Source organism: Hipposideros armiger, unplaced genomic scaffold (genome assembly GCF_001890085.2).
Source record: "Hipposideros armiger isolate ML-2016 unplaced genomic scaffold, ASM189008v1 scaffold_457, whole genome shotgun sequence".
NCBI classification, from domain to species: Eukaryota; Metazoa; Chordata; class Mammalia; order Chiroptera; family Hipposideridae; genus Hipposideros; species Hipposideros armiger.
In genome coordinates, this window is record NW_017731807.1 from 1,094,058 (window position 1) to 1,109,567 (window position 15,510).

At 53.4% G+C, this 15,510-nt stretch overlaps 1 protein-coding gene across 3 annotated transcripts; it reads right to left on the reverse strand.

Moving 5' to 3' along the window:
* Positions 1 to 3,369: 3,369 nt before the first annotated feature.
* Positions 3,370 to 14,054, reverse strand: ARHGEF15 (Rho guanine nucleotide exchange factor 15). 3 transcript variants are annotated; one of them, XM_019665889.1, is made up of 17 exons: positions 13,926 to 14,054; positions 11,303 to 11,964; positions 10,685 to 11,014; positions 10,385 to 10,439; positions 9,838 to 9,909; positions 9,468 to 9,526; positions 9,153 to 9,367; positions 8,895 to 9,055; positions 8,564 to 8,716; positions 8,299 to 8,428; positions 6,934 to 7,008; positions 6,757 to 6,849; positions 6,507 to 6,667; positions 6,259 to 6,411; positions 6,024 to 6,106; positions 5,803 to 5,907; positions 3,370 to 5,044 (listed from the first exon to the last, which is right to left on the reverse strand). In XM_019665889.1, the coding sequence occupies exons 2-17, from the start codon at positions 11,913 to 11,915 to the stop codon at positions 4,893 to 4,895; spliced, it is 2,610 nt and encodes an 869-aa protein (XP_019521434.1). In that variant the 5' UTR covers positions 11,916 to 11,964; positions 13,926 to 14,054; the 3' UTR covers positions 3,370 to 4,892. The 3 variants fall into 3 exon arrangements, with proteins under 3 accessions (XP_019521434.1, XP_019521435.1, XP_019521436.1); XM_019665890.1 differs by lacking the exon at positions 13,926 to 14,054 and adding an exon at positions 13,389 to 13,449; XM_019665891.1 differs by lacking the exon at positions 9,838 to 9,909.
* Between the last annotated feature and the right edge of the window lie 1,456 nt (positions 14,055 to 15,510).

Here is a 15,510-nt window from a genome sequence, read left to right on the forward strand (position 1 = left end):
GAGCGCCGAGGTGACCGAGTCGGGTCCGAAGTCGATCAACCAACAAACTAAACGCCGACCTTGGGTCTCAGGAAGGTCGGGGCGACTTCGCGAGATCGGCGGGTCCGTTGAGTAAGAAGAGGGGAGGGGGCACCCAGCACCCGCCCACAATGAGGGCCGGTCGGCGCGCAGTTCACTGCAGACGCAGAGCCTGCGCCTCAACCTCTTAAGGATTCCACGGCGGGGGGGCCATCCCCAGGCCTGCCTCGCGTGGGAGGCGAGCGCTGAGAACCAGTAGACCCAGTCCAGCCAGAAGACGTGCCAAGGCAGGGATCAGAAAAGCCGCCTCACCCAGTAGGTCATGGTCCACCGAGAGCAGCGCCAGGGCGCAGCCCGGCGAGGAGGGGCGGGGCGGGCCAATCCCAGAGGGAGGGAGCAAAAGGGACCTGACCACGCCCCCGACGGTGAGGCGCGTCCAGGTTGGGTCAGAGGGAAACCTCGGCGAGTTGTAGCATCCCTTTGCTCCCGTTTCTCTGGCCCGAGACTTTCTCCGGCCGCTGGAAGATGGAGAGTCGGTAGTTGGGAGAGGGCGTGCTTGAGAGCAAGGCCGGGGTGGCCTTCAGAGGTTCGCCAGGCTGGTGGAAGAACTGTCGGAAGAGACATACTCCTGCAGCAGATGGTGTGCATGCCTGGTGAACAGGCCAGACCCGAGAACAGGAACCAGCAGATAGCCCAGTAGCTGAAGAGAGAGGCGAGCCATACGAGGAAGGAGGGAGGAGAGAGAGACAAGTTTTCGGGAACGGACAGAGCCAGGCTCGGGGAAAGGATCACAGGAAGTGGGCTGGACAGCCTGTGGGGCTAGAAGGAGAGGGGAGAAAGCTAGTGAGCAGGCTGGGGTGGGGGAGACTCCGCTTATCCACCTGTTGCTTGTGGTCACGATTGCAATCCCCCTCAGCTCACCAGCAATAATGACCACAACGATGTTGTGCCACAGAGCACAGAAGGGGCAGCACAAAGAGGGGTCAGTTCCCTGTCCTATCTGCATTATGATTGACTCTTCAGATGTAGAGGTCACAAATATGAGGAGCAGGGCTGAGAGACAGAACATACTGACAGAGAGAGAGAGAGAGAGAGAGAGAGAGAGAGAGACTCCCAATCAGCACAGCTTCCCCACCCTGATCTCTCAGGCACCTCCCCCAGGCCTGAGACACACCTGTGCCTCCAAAGCCTGTGAAAATATGAGTTTCTTCCACCTCTCCACCCAGCATGACAGAATGTGAAGGAATGGAGTAATGGCAGCTCCAGGACTTCTCAAGTGGGTCAGTGAACCTCTTACACCTAGGATATTTGTGCTGACCCCTACCACACCCACCACCATGCCTGAAATACCAGACAGGGCAGGACTGAGAGACTTCTCCTTCCTTACAAGGAAGTTGCAGAAGGCGACCCAGAGGGTCAGGAAGGGTGAGGAGCAACACAGGATGGAGCGGAGGATGACACCAGCAGAAGGTAGTGCATGGCTATGACAGAGCGGTAGATGCCTGGCAGAGGGTGAGCGGGAGAGGAAGGGGTAGAATTCAGGATGAGCCAAGTTACCTACTGCTACCTGTACCACCTGTACTGCCCCCACCATTCTCCCTCCTTTGACTTCCTTACCCTGCCCCCATTCCTTCTTCCGTTCACTTTCTCTGTGCTCACAGTGCTCTCATTCTCCTGCATCCATCCCTTTCCCATATAGCTGTGCTTCATGCCCCATAGCTCTCTCCAACAGGTCTGCAAAATGCACACCCCTCCCGGACTGCACACTGAGGTCACCCAAAAATGGAAAGGGGCCTCTAATATAACAGAAACATGGTGATCCCCTTTCCTCCCTGTCTTTTCAGTCTCTTTTGGGACATGTGGCTGTATTTTGTGTGCCTTTATGCCCCCAAAATAACTCTCATCTGGTCTTCATCCTCCCGTTATCCCATGATTAGAACATCTGAAGTGGAGCATGGGGGCTTCCTTAGTGGCAGGGCTCAAGGAGGGGGTGAGGAGTTGGGAGGGACCACATATGGGGCACATGCATAGCTTTGTGTGGGCCTCCGAATGTCTGTCTGTCTATCTCAGAGAGAGGGGAGAACTTGGTGGAGAGGGGCTCCCCCAACCAGGAAACTTGAAGGAGCACGTACACCTCCCCACAACCACTACCTTCTCTTCCTGGACTTCAGACCCCTTGTTGCCACCCCTGGAATGCTCTTTGCCCAGATCTTCCCAGGGCTGCTTCCTTCTTGTCATTTGAATCTCAGCTGAAATGTCACCTCCCCCAGGGTCTTCCCCAAAGCCACACACACACACACACACACACACACACACACACACACACACAGCATTCTGTATCACAGCCCTTGATGTATTTTCTTCATAGCACTCACTGCTATCTTACTAATTTGTTTACAATTGGGGCTGGCCGAGTGGTGCATTGGTTAGGAGTTGGCTTGGGATGCCAGCTCTGAGCAGCAGGGCCCCGGTTCGGATCCCACATGAGGCCAGTGACGCTGCACCCTCTACATCTAAGATGATGAACAACGGCTCGACCTGGAGCTGGGCTGCTGTGAGTCGCCGGCGATGGCGTAGGCTGCAGTGGGGCTGGCCGGCAGTGGGTGTGAGCTTTCATGAGCTGCGGTGAGCAGCCATCCAGTGGCCAGCGAGCAACTGCCTCTCCCAGGAAGAGCGCAATGATAATACCAACATGGGCCAGTGGAGCGACGTCCTCCACAACTAGACTGGAGAACAAAAGGACAGCAACTTGTCTGTTCCCGTTCCCTGATTCCCCAACGCTGTTCCCCTCCCCCAATTCCCCAATAAAATCTTTTTTTTAAATGTGTTTACAATTGGTAATCGTTCTCTCCACCTGTCCCCCCAACCTCCCAGAATGTAGGCTCCCTTGTTTTTTTCCATATCTGTATCTCCAGCTCTTAGAACAGTGCCTGACACCTAGAAAGCACTCAATAAATGGGTGTAAAATTGATTGCATTAAACACAGAGATGCTTGACTGATCAGGAAAGGACCTTTACTGCTGACTGATTGCCCTTTTTGTCCTGCTTACTGCATCTTCATCCCCTGCTGCAGCCCCAGCCATACCTGGCCCTGCCCTGTCTTCTTCCCCAACCTGCAGGAGCCCTCTGCCCCAGCATCTGCAAATCCACCACCACTGCTGTCTTTAGGTCCCTCAGTAGCTATGAGTGGGCCGATGCACTAGGGCTTTGCTCCTAGTCTCCAAGCCCAGTTTCCAGCAGAACTGACCTCTGCTTTCAAAGAATCCCTTTCCAACCAGTCCCATCCCCCTTATCAAGCCACATTTAGAAACCACTGCTTCTTTAAGTATTCAGTACCCCAAAAAGCCTCAATACAACTCCACCAACATTTATTGAGGGTTTCTCATATGCCAGGTAGTGTGCTAGGTAAATCTCCAAAGTCATGGACATTTCATATGCCAGTGCCTTTCCCCGCTCTGAGTCTCCCAGGGTCCCTCCTACACCTCCCATGGTCAGCATGGGAGTTTCTGTCCTGGACAAGTTGTTATACATGAGCTGAAGGGAAGGTATGAGGGCCTAGCTCAGGGAAGGCCGTGTGCCAGGCCGGGCTCCACTCGCCAGCAACTGTCTGCTCCACTCTATCTCCATCCTTCACCTCCCTCTGGCATTGTATGAGGGCAGTTTCTCATCCAGAAGCAGACACTCTGAATGGGGTTGGGCAGCAACACTGCTCTCTGTTCTCTGCCCACTGCTTGGTCCAGTGTTTCTGTGAGAAGACCAGGATCAAGGCAAGAAAGGCCAGGGGGCTCACCAGCCAGCCCATGATCCACAGCTCCTGTTTCTTCACCCAAATTTGGGGTCCAGAGCTGGTCTGAAGCCTAAGGCTGAGGCTGTGCAACTGATTATTGTTCAGTTGGGGGATCTGTAGGCAGAGATTTTAGACACCAAGCTTTGGGGCAAGAAGGGCCTTTGGGCTTCAGGGGGCCTCGGCCCCAGCTACTGGCCATCTGCAGTCCCTCAGGCTCCTTGCCAGGCTGCTTGGCTGCTTCATAATATCACCCTCCAACTGTCATGGAACCCTGGCCTCCAAGAGACCCCAGAACCCAACCCTGGCCTCTGGCTGCCAAGCTATACCCAGCACATAACTCCTCTGGCACTCAGACTTAGTGTCTTTCTCAGAGAAAATAATAGTTAAAATGGGTGGTGAGGGAAGAAATGGAACACTCAGTCATCTGGCAGCGGGCAAGATCACACACACACACACCACATTCACCAGAAACATATACATACATAAGCACACATGCACATACACACACAGATTCTCTGATAAACACGCTCTGGATTCTTTTGGAAGAGAAGTGGCTTAAAAGGACACAGGAGGCACCCGAGAATGGAATCTAATACTTTCTAGACTCAAAGGGCAGGACGGGTCATGGCTGTAAAACCAAGCAGAGTCACTATTGGTCTCTTGGGTCCAGATTACTATCTTCTTTGGATGGATGGGTCCCTGCTCATCGCTGTTGGCTATTTTAATCCTAGGACATTATCTCCAATGCGGCCTTTTTTAACTGCATCAACCTGGCTTCATCTTCCTAGGCTGTGGGCATAGCAGGGATACTCATTGGCCAGGGGCTCAGCCACCTCAGCACCCATTCGGTGGCTCTGCACTAAGCCTCTGTCTCCATTGGCAACTTACTCAAGCCATCCTCATTCTCCCTTATTGCCCGAGCTCAAATAGCCCTGTTTTCATTGGCTGCCTTGTCCTGAAGCTTGGTCTTTATTGATTGCCACTAGAGGTAGTGTTTCCACAGACAGCGAATCCAACAGATGGATGGGCTTTGTCCTCTGTGCCACACTGCCAGCTGTCCCAACCTGTGCCCCCTTCCCAGCCTGCATTAGGTTTGGGGGACGTCAGGGGCGCTTGAAGAGGGTCCAACAGCCTCAAGGAGCCTCTGGTGCTGACGAAGGTGCTTTCTCCTTTCGTGTTCCCCTGTGACTTCACACACCAGCTGGGCAGGGAAGGCCCCAGGAAGTCCCTTCAGCCAGCCTGGAGAAAGAGAGAGAAGGGTCCAAGTGGGGCCAAGGCAAGGAACAGGTCAGGAGGGAAAGGAGACACCATGGTGTCTAATGCCTGAGTGTCATGGTGAGTGTAAGGATTAAGAAGCCTAGAAAAGCCATTGGAGGTGGAGGTGACAATAGCATCAAAGAGGGTCGGGATCACTCCTCTGTCAAGCCCTGTAATGGCTGCTCATCTCACTCAGAGTGAGAGCCAAAGTCCTTACAGAGACCTACAAGAACCCGCATGACCTCGTCCTCATTATCTCTATGACCTCATCTCTTCTCTCCTCTATCCTCATTCCCTTTAGCCACATTTGCCCTCTTACTGTTACTCAAACACACCAGCCACAGGGCCTTTGCACTGACTCTTGTCTCTGATGGGAACACTCTTCCCCCAGACGCCATGTGCTTAAATTCCTCACCTTCATTAAGTCATTGCTCGCATGGTGCCTCCTCACTGAGGTCCACCTTGACCTCACTATTTAAACTTGTAACCAACCCAACTCTGGGATTCCTGACCTCCTTGACTCTGCTCCACTTTTGTTTTTCCATATCATCTTCAGACACACTATATATAATTTACTTATTTATCTTGTTTATTCTTTGTTGTCTCTCCTCCTCTAGAACATATGCTCCAGCAGCACAGGAATCTCTGTGTGTTTGGTCCACAGTGTATAGAACAGAGAGTGGCACCTCATAGGTGTTTAATAAATATTTATTGAGTGAATAAATACAAGAGTCTCTCACCTTCAGGGCTCTTGTGCAGGTGCTTGGGGGGAGCTTTGGACTCCAGACTCCGTCCCTCAGTATTGGCTGGTGCAGAAGGCTCTGAACACAGATCCTGGGAACAGTCTGGTTGGGGTGGATGACATTACAGCAGAATCAAGGCTCTTTTTAGTTCCTCCCGCCCCCCCATATCCCCCTTTAGACTCACTTTTCCTTTTCTCTTTACACTATCAGTTACTTACCACAGTCCTCATAGATGGTGTCCGGGGAGCAGGGAAGGGGGCCTGGGGTGGGGAAGGCTCCCAGCCAGCGCTGCATGTCTGATCTGGTGGGGACATAGGGAGGGTCACAGTTAGCCCAGGAGATCTTACTGGGGATTAGGCAGGGGCCACAGAGGAGCGAGATTGGCAGGAGGGTGGTGGGCTCTGAAGTCAGGTGAAGGTCCCAAAAGTCTTTTCTGAAAGATGCACAACTCACAGCGATGAAGCTTGGAGTAGTCGATGGGTAGGGCGGCCCTGGTGGTTGCTGAGAAGGGAGAGGCGGAACGTAGGAGGCCCAGATGGGTCTGGAACCTGCTGGGCCTGGACCAGGGAGCGATGGGCATAATCCAGAACCTGTAGCCGCTGCCCACTGCCCAAAGAAGAGGAAGTTCAAAGGGAGAATAGAAGTCCAGCTGGACTCCTCCACCTCACCCTGCCTGGGCTCCCATCCTCTCTGGTACCCACCTCTTGGGCTGAGTGATGAGCAGTAGGTCACTAAAGAGCAGCAGGCAGAGGGGAGTGAAGCGGGGGCGTGAGGTGAAGAGCATGCCCCCTCTCCGGCACCCTAACTCCGTCAGCTCCCCCTGCAATTCCAGGCGCCTAGACCAGGAGACCAGGGGCAGGGCCTGCGAGGAAGCAGGGAGGAGGTTCTGGCTTCTTCACAGCAGCACCACCATGGGGAAAGGGAAGTGGGGGAGTCTGGGCAGAGACTCACCTTGACCTTGTGGAAGCGCAGCCTCTGGGTGAGCCGGATCAGCTCCTCAGTCTGCTTCATACGTCCCACCTCAGCACTGCAACGCTCAATGATCTGGGTAAGGGGAGCTGAGTCACCCACCCCTACTCCCTTCCACCTCTTCCCACCTCCCCTGGCCTCAGCATCCCCCCTGCCCACCTTGCTGATAGCACCCAGAGCCTTCTGGGCATTCTCATGGCGGCTGGACCCCTCCTCTGTCTGGTGCAGGATATTCTGAGGACAAGGAGGGAGGGTGACTGGGCCCCTGCTCTGCAGCCCTGGGATTCAGAGGGGCTGCAGCTCAGAGAACCATTGCCTGGTTTGGAAAAATGCTCAGTGTGGGGTTCACAGGGCTGAGTGACCAGCCTCAACGAGGCTAAGAGACCTCTCCACTCACATGACCTCCCTGAGTCTCAGTTTCCCCATCTGTACAATGAGGACAATACCCACCTAGTCTAGCAATAGCATTGTTGTGAGGATTCAGCAAGGTAATATATGTCAAGTACTTAGCATAATCCTTGGCACATAGTAAGTGCTAAAAAAAAAAGGTTGCTATTATTTTAATAATTATTAACCACAACTATTAGTACAAACAATATAGCACAGTTGTTAAGTGTGCCTGGATTTAATGTTTTTCTCCATTAATTATTATCTGTGTGACCTTGGGCAAGCTATTTAACCTCTCTGTGCCTCAGTTTCCTCATCAATAAAGTAGGATCAATAATAGTTTCTACCCTCACACAGTTGTTGGTAAGGTTAAGCATTTAGAACCATGCAAAAAACAGAGCACTCAATAGCTGTTTAACTATTAAGATTATGATTATGATTATCTTGCCTACACTTGGGATATACAAAGCTGAATAAGACATAAAGACGCTGATGATCTAGTTGAGAACTCTTCACATTGAGATCCCCACACTGGGTGACGTGGTTTAGGGAGAAGTTTCTGCTCTGCGATAGAAGACTGTTTCTCAACATTTTTTTTTTTTGGTATCACCCTGCTATGGAGTTTTTAAAGAAATTTTAATACCATAGATACACTGTATATCTATTTATGTACCATAACCCTTTGAAGTACCACAACCATTGGAATATTTAAGATTTTTTTCACTCCTCAAAGAACGAATTTTTGCCTCCTTAGAGGTGATATCACCCCCATCGGGGAGGCATGCAGTGGAAGATATAGCTGAGAAGACTTCAAAGACCACCTACCACATTCCCCATGAGACCCAGAGGGAGAAAGAGACTTGCCCAAGGTCACTCAGCCAGTGGCAGAGCCAAGTCTAGAACTCATGCCTCTAGCCAGGGGCTCTTTTCCTGCACCTACGTTGCTCCTTGAGACATTTGGGTAGCTCCAGGCAGGGCTTAGTGGGTCCTGGATTGAGAGGCCCAGATTGGGAGGTCTGATTTAGGGGAGTCCTGTGTTCATGGTGAGGTGGGAGATGGTGATGGCTGGGCAAGAGGCCCCAGGAGAGTCTCCAGTGGGGTTGATGGGGCGGAAAAGTCCCCAGGCCAGGACAGTACCTGCAGCAGCATGCGGAGCCGCGTGATGCGCTGAAAGGGCAGCAGCAGGAAGGACGGCAGCGGGAGCCGCTCGCACTTGGGGAGGCTCTGCAGCCGACGCAGCTCCGTGGAGAAGCGCACATTTGTGTCCCTACAGAAGCAGACCCAGGCAGCTGGTGTCTGCCTCGAGGCCCTGATCCCGCAGCGTACCCTGGCCTGGACCCCAACCCTGCTCCCCAGCTTCCTCTCACATGCATAACCTGGGCCCTGCCTCTGGGACACTCACATGAGGCGGCTGTAGGTCTCCTCCTGATACTGCTGATTCCTCACGTAATCCACATACACCGAGAAAGGCCCCACGGCGTGGGCATGCACCACGTCACATAGGTCACTGATATGAGGGGAAGAGCGCACACGGGACAGTAATGTCCCTAGAAACCTGAAGGAGTGGGGGAAAGAGCAATGAAGCGGGGCAGAGAGCCAGGCATCCTGGGTTCTTGAGGGAAGAGTTGGGCACTAACTGGGCCCATGGAAGGGAGGCCCTGGAACAGGGCAAAAGCTGAAGGGTACTCAGCAGCCTAAAGCCTGGTTTGCCAAGAGGACAGGACCCCACTGACCGCTCACTGACTTCTTGAACTCTCTGTACATTGGAGAAGAGGGTGTGGTGATCCCGAGGGGTGAGTGTGTCCCGGAGAGCCTGGCTCAGCACAAAGGTGTCAGTCAGCAGCCGCAGGGAGCGCAGGTAGGAGGCCTCAGATGTCACCACCTCAAATAGGCTCTGAGGAAACAGGAAAGGCAATAGTGGAAAGCCCAGTTCCCAGCCAGTCCAGGGCCCAGGTCAAACTCCTGCCCTAGCCAGACCCCAGGCGTGTCACCTCCTGCATGCGCCTCTCTTGGGAGCTGAGGGTGTCCAGGAGGCCACTGGCTCGCACAGCTGGAAGCTCCTGCCACAGAGTGTTGCGAGGTCCAGGGGGCCGGGTGAAGGTGGGACCTTCGCCAGGATTTGTTGGGGAAGGACTCCCATCCTCACAGACCGGACCCCACAGCTCCTCTGACAGCACCGCTGCTCGGTAGGTCTGGTACAGGGGTTCTGGAGAACAGATGCAGCACATCAGGGAAGTCCAGGGCCCTAGAACCCTTCCCTCTGCTTTATGGTCACAGCAGGGACCCCCAGGCCCAGAGGCCCTCACCATCCTGCAGGGGCAGCTCCCAGTTCTGCTCTTTCAGCTCCTCAGGCCCTTCCCCATCCCTGTGGAGAGAAAAAGGGATGGAGCCCACCAGAGCCACTACCGTTGCATACCTCCAGGGGTGTTATCCACATAATAGTGTAAAGTTGTACGCAGGGACCCTGGCAGTTCCCCAAAGCCCAGATTTTTTTATGTGCCTGTTGTATGGGAGGCTCTGAACTAAGCGGGCTCCATCCATTCCTGTTATCTTTCAACTACTTTGTACCAAAAACTTCCAAGTTTTTATCTCTAGCCCTCTCACATAGCAACCATTATCTGGAATGCCTTATTTGTGCCTCAGTAAAACTCAATGTGATCAAACCCAAACTCATACCTCTCACCACCACCTGCGGTTCTGTTTTTCCTGGTCTGGTCATTGGCACCACCATACACCCATTCACCCAAGCTAAAAACCCAGGAGAATGAACACCGGTAAACATTCATTGAATAAGTGAATGGGCTCAGATCAACTCGGATAACGGTGGTGAATCTAAGATCATTAACAAGCCCAGATGACACAGAAGAGATGTTCATGGCTGCCAAATAGACTTGTAGACAATAATTGCAATAGAGGCTTAATGTGGGAGAATTAATATGGAGCACTTCCTAGGGGCCAGCTCTTTACCAATGCCATACCCAACAACTCTATGAAGTAGTCGGTATGCTTACCCCCATTTCACAGATGAGGACACTGAGACCAGAAAGGTTAAGTGACTTATATAAGGTCACATAGCTCATAAGGAACAGATCTGAGATTAGAAACCAGGGCTGCTTATCTCTAGAGCCCCAGCCTTTCTTCACTCCACCTTTGTGGAGGTGGGATTTAGCAGGAACTGAAGGTGAGTTTGCCCTCAGGTAGGAGTAAGTGGGGTGTTTAGTACCTGCGCTTTATGGTTGCTGGAGGGGTATTCTGAGGAGCTTCATCAGGACTGTCCCCTGCAGAGAGAATCCAGAGTGAAGAGAACAAAGCTCCAGGATCCCCATCTCAGGACTCCTGACTCCAGCCCCAGCAAAGACTGTTACTATAAAAACTACAATGCCCATCAGCCCCAGAGCAGCAGCTGGTAGAGGAATCAAAAAGCTCAGGGTCTGCTGGAGGTTGCGGTTTGTTGGTTTTTAGAATGCTTCATCTCCACCCCTTCCCTTCCCAGCCAAGGGATCCACTCCTTCAGGCCCTGTACCTGTTTGGATTCCATCTTCAAAGGGAAGATCGAGATCTGACTGTGGGGCGTCCCCAGAGATGGCATCCTGCTTGACCTGAGTTGGTTTCGGGGGTTTGAGAGGCGGCAGGAGTTTGCGCTCAGCAGTGGAGCGGTAGGATGTGAGGACCACTGCGGGGTGACTGATATTGGGAGGGCTGGGGCGGGAGCGGGAGGTCCTCAGTGGGGAGGCTCGGCAGGGAGCCCTGGGACCGTCCTCATAGCCCCCCACAGGGACCCATCGGAGCTCCAGGCCAGGCCGGGCTACGTGGCAGACACAAGGGCAGCAGGGAGGGCAGGCCAGGGCAGCATCTGTGGGAGAGAAAGTGTCCTAAGGAGAAGACCCTTGGGGCCTAACCTCGCCCTGCCCAGGCTTCCTCCCTCCCCTTAACCTGCCTAACAGTGGGAACATGGTCCAGCCCCAGGCGTCTATCCCTTCCACCCTGACTCTTTTCAAATCTCCAGAAATCTGGAAATCCAGTTTTCCAAACATGGAACCCATTTTTAAAAAGGTAGCCCCTGAAAGTACTCAGGCTGAAAGCATTGAAAAGAAAGAAGATGAGCTGGACTGAGCCCACCCTAGCCCCATGACATGCTTACCTGCAGCGCCATTCTCCTGGGATCCCCTTCCTGTGAGGATGCCCTGGGTCGTGTCTCCCTCCCCATTCACATCCACTCCCCCTTGGGGAGCTGGGTCCTGAGCATCTGCAGCCTGAACCCTGCCTTCAGCTCCCCATTCAAACCTGCCAGCCAGTCTCCGCACAGTGCCTAGAGCCGAGGTAGAGCCATCCTGGGCACGAACACGGGGGACTGTGTGAGGCAGGGGCAGAGGCGTGCGGGGTGACCCAGAAGGTTTGGGTGGAGGGACTGGAGACCTGGGGGCAGGTTCTGGGGAGATGGAGCGCCGGGATGCTGGACTGGGGGTGCTGGAAGGCGAGTCTGGGGAAGTCTGGGAGTCGAGGCTGGCTTTAGAAGCTGAAGGGGGCAGAAGGGCAGGGGGCTTGAGGGAAGAGGCTGGGGGCTCCCAGAAGATGGGGCTGTACATTGGGGTTGGTGCATCATTGGAGGTGATGAGAGGTTCTTGTGGAGAGGAGCCATTGTGGGGGGGCCCTGGGGACTGGGTAGCACGGGGTCGAGAAGGGGGACGGGGGCGGATGATCCGAGGGGGCTTCTGGGCAGGGGGTGTTGCTATAGGAAGAGACTGGTCTGACATATTCCTTTGAGCTCTTCAAAGGAGTGGGGTGCTCTGCTGGAGTCATCCCCTAAGGAAGAGGGAGGTAGAAAGACCATTATTGTTGCATACCTCACCACCACTGCCCTGCAGTGGGTAGACTGAGGACTCTGAGAAGCAATTGTTTGCAAGCAAATCATCCCATGATTTGGGAGCCAGGAGGGAAGGCTAGTGTACTTTCTCTTTTCTTATCATTTCCAGTCTTCTCTCTTCATCTTTCACCTCTCCTTCTTAGTCCTGAGACCCCCGGACCTTCCCAACTGCCTTTCTTGGCCCTTCCACCTTCTATTTCTGTCTTCTGCGGCCACAATCAGGCCAGAGAAGACAGTGAGGCTGGGGTGGGGGTGCTTGGGTAGAGACCCAAGTGGCGGGGAGAGGGTATAAGAGAACTGGATCAGTAAGGGGAATTTGGCTTGCCAGTATAGCCACTACATGTATGCCTGGTGAATTGTGTGTTATGTGTCTGTAGTGTGTATTGTGGAAGTTGGTGTGCATGGTTTCAGTGTTTGTGGACACAGTATGTGTGTGCTGTTTCTACTGCTATATGAAAGAGGTGTTGTATGATGTGTTTTGAGAATGTGTTTGTTATATGCTTGCTGGGTGGGTATGCAGTGGGAGAGCGGAGTACACAGTGTATAGTGTGTGGTGGAAGAAAGGTGCGAGGGTTTATGTGTGTTATGTGCTGTCTGTGTGGGAGTATCTGTAGTGTGTGTGCATCTGTGCACACGCACACGCATGCCTGGGCTGTAAGGGACGCATCACTATTTCCCTGCTCCAACGGCCCTCCGCCCCCCATTTCCCAGTTCCTCTCTCCGGACTCTCCCTTTCCGGATTATTTTTAGTCTCCTTTTCCTGCCATGAAGATTCCTGGAGCCTCTGACCCCAAGAGACCAGGCATGGTCTCTCCTGCTCCATCCTCTTATTCCTGCCTGCTCCCCATCCTCCCATCTGGTCACAGAGAGAGACACCTCAGTGGAAGCCTGGGCTCTGCCAGGATGCCCGGGTGGTAGTGAGGAGACCAGACAGAGGCGAGGACCAGTGGGGCTAAGACACGGGAGGCCTAGGCTTCATTTCCTGTCTCTGGGAATGCGGCTATAATCCTGAGAAGGCTGCAGGGTCAGGACTGGAAGATTAGGGTGACCCCCAACTCCCTTCAGGAGTCAGCAGGGGAGTCAGACCCCTCCAGGCCCCCAATTGGGTTCTTGAGAAATGATTCGGAGGTGGAGGCTGGGGGCTGTAGACTGTGAGTCTTGCAACTCAATGGCCTCTGTATCCTGGCAGGAAGCCCCTTATCGAGATGACCCAGGCAGTGGCCTCCTCAGCTGGCCGGCTCCTCTCCAGCCTTTTCCCCCTCAGGGATCCCACCCTGCCTTCTCAGTTACCTTCATTTACTTCCTTTCTCACCCCCCACTCAGGCCTCTCACAGAGACCCAGGTACTCAGCCCAAGCACTCACCCTTGAGTCCTCTCCACTCTCAGTCACCTCCCAGGGCTGAGTGAGTAGGAGCAGGAAACAGGAATCCGATCCTCCTCCCAACCGGACACCCCCCCCCAAACCACACCACACTCCACATGCGCACACTGGGGCTCTGGAAGATGATGGACCCCGTGTCCCAGGTTTTTAAGGTTAACATGGTCTGGGGAAAGGCTGGAACTCAGGTGTGGACAATGGGTTGTTCTGTATGTGCATGTTGTCTGTATTGCTGTGTGGATGGGGGCTCACGGGCTGGGGGTGAACAGAGGTAGGGGTGAGGTTGGGGTGGAAATGGCACAGGGCTGGGCTGACAGTAGGACACCTCCGTATCAGCTAAGGGGTGGTGTGTGTGTTCTTCCGCAGCTTGTCTGACCATCTCGCCCATACCTCACCCGATAGCCTGTCCTTTAGCTTCCAACCTGTCTCCCTGGGTGTGAACCAGCCCACTATTTTACACCAAGGGACCCCCTCCCCAGGATTCCTCCTCCCTAACTCTACAGTAGCTCCCCCTGAATTTACCTTTATCTTTTTGGAAGCGGTTTCTATTTTCAGCCTGTCCTGCCTGCCCCTTGGAGCAAGGAGTGTGGGGCCAGGTCTCCGAGTGTCTGTTCCTGTGTTTCTTGGGCGGGAACTGAGGACCCAGATTGAGATCTCCACAGAGGAAGCCAGTTTCTCAGCCCCACCCGGCCATTGTGTCAGGCGTGTGTGTGTGTGTGTGTGTGTGTGTGTGTGTGTGTGTGTGGAGAGAGAGAGAGGGCGAAAGGCCCGGGGGTGGGAGTGGAGAGGAGGGAAGGAAGACCTAAGATCTAGCTTCTCAAGTAGGTTTGACCTTGCTGAGCCCCCTGCCTACCCACAATTCTCAGTCTCTGTCTCTCTGGTACCAGCATCTGACTTCTCCTGTCCCATGGAGAGGCTTTGATGTTGATTGGCTGGGAGTCAGTATCCGTGGGGTTTGGGGGCAGGGGTCCCTCTCACCTCTAATTTGCACTATGGTTAAGGAGCTGAGTTCCAGGGCTGGGGAGGGGGTGTGTTATGAAAGCAACTGAGGGGGTGGAATGAGCCACACCCCAGCCTGGGAAGTAGGGTAGTGGGAGGAAGATTAAAAGGGCAGCTATGAACTCTGGGGCCTTTGCCCATACCCAGGTGCCTGCCTTTGCCAGACCTTCACACACAAACACACGCGCGCGCGCGCGCACACACACACACACACACACACACACACACTCCAAACAAGACACTGGGAAGAAAAGCCAGAAAACTGAGATAAAAATGTTTTCGGGGCTGGCCAAGTGGCGCGTTGGTTAAGAGCTGGCTTGGGACGCCAGAGGGCCCCGGTTCGGATCCCACATATGAGGGCCAGCGACACTGCCCTCTACAGCTAAGATGCTGAACAACGGCTCAACCTGGAGCTGGGCTGCGGTGAGTCGCCGGCTGAGACTGCGTACGCTGCAGCCCCTGCTGCAGTGGGTTGCCATGGGCTACCGTGTGTAGCCAGCAGCCAGCGTGAGCGGCCAGCAGCCGCAGTGAGCGGCCATCCAGAAGCCGGCGACTGATCTGCCTCACCCGGGAAGAGCGCAATGATGGTGCCAACTTGGGCCAGTGAAGCAACGTCCTCCACAACTAGACTGAAGAACAAAACGACAGCAACCTTGTCTGTCAACCTTCCCCCAATTCCTCAGTGCTGTTCCTATCCCCCAATTCCCCAATAAAAAAAAATCTCTAAAAAAAAAAAATCACCATCTATTTATTTATGCCCCATCTCATTCCAGAAAGAAACTGAGCTCTGAAAATCATATCATGTAGTATATGCCAGGTTGTTTTTGCAAATATTTATTGTACAAATGTTTTTGCAAAGGTACTGAAGGTTTTTAATATAATGATACATTCTCCCACCACCCGCACAAAGCAAAAAATTTCTATATTTCCATATTCCAAAGGTGCCATCCTAGTTTCAAGTCTGTATCCTGCCTTCTTCTCTTAGCATTGCTTTATAACCATTTTTCATGTTGCTACACGGTCTTTCTAACTGTACCTTTTCCTGGAATGTAATATTCCATCGACTAGATTTTACCGTCTTGTTTACAGCAGTAAAAGTCTTCTAGGA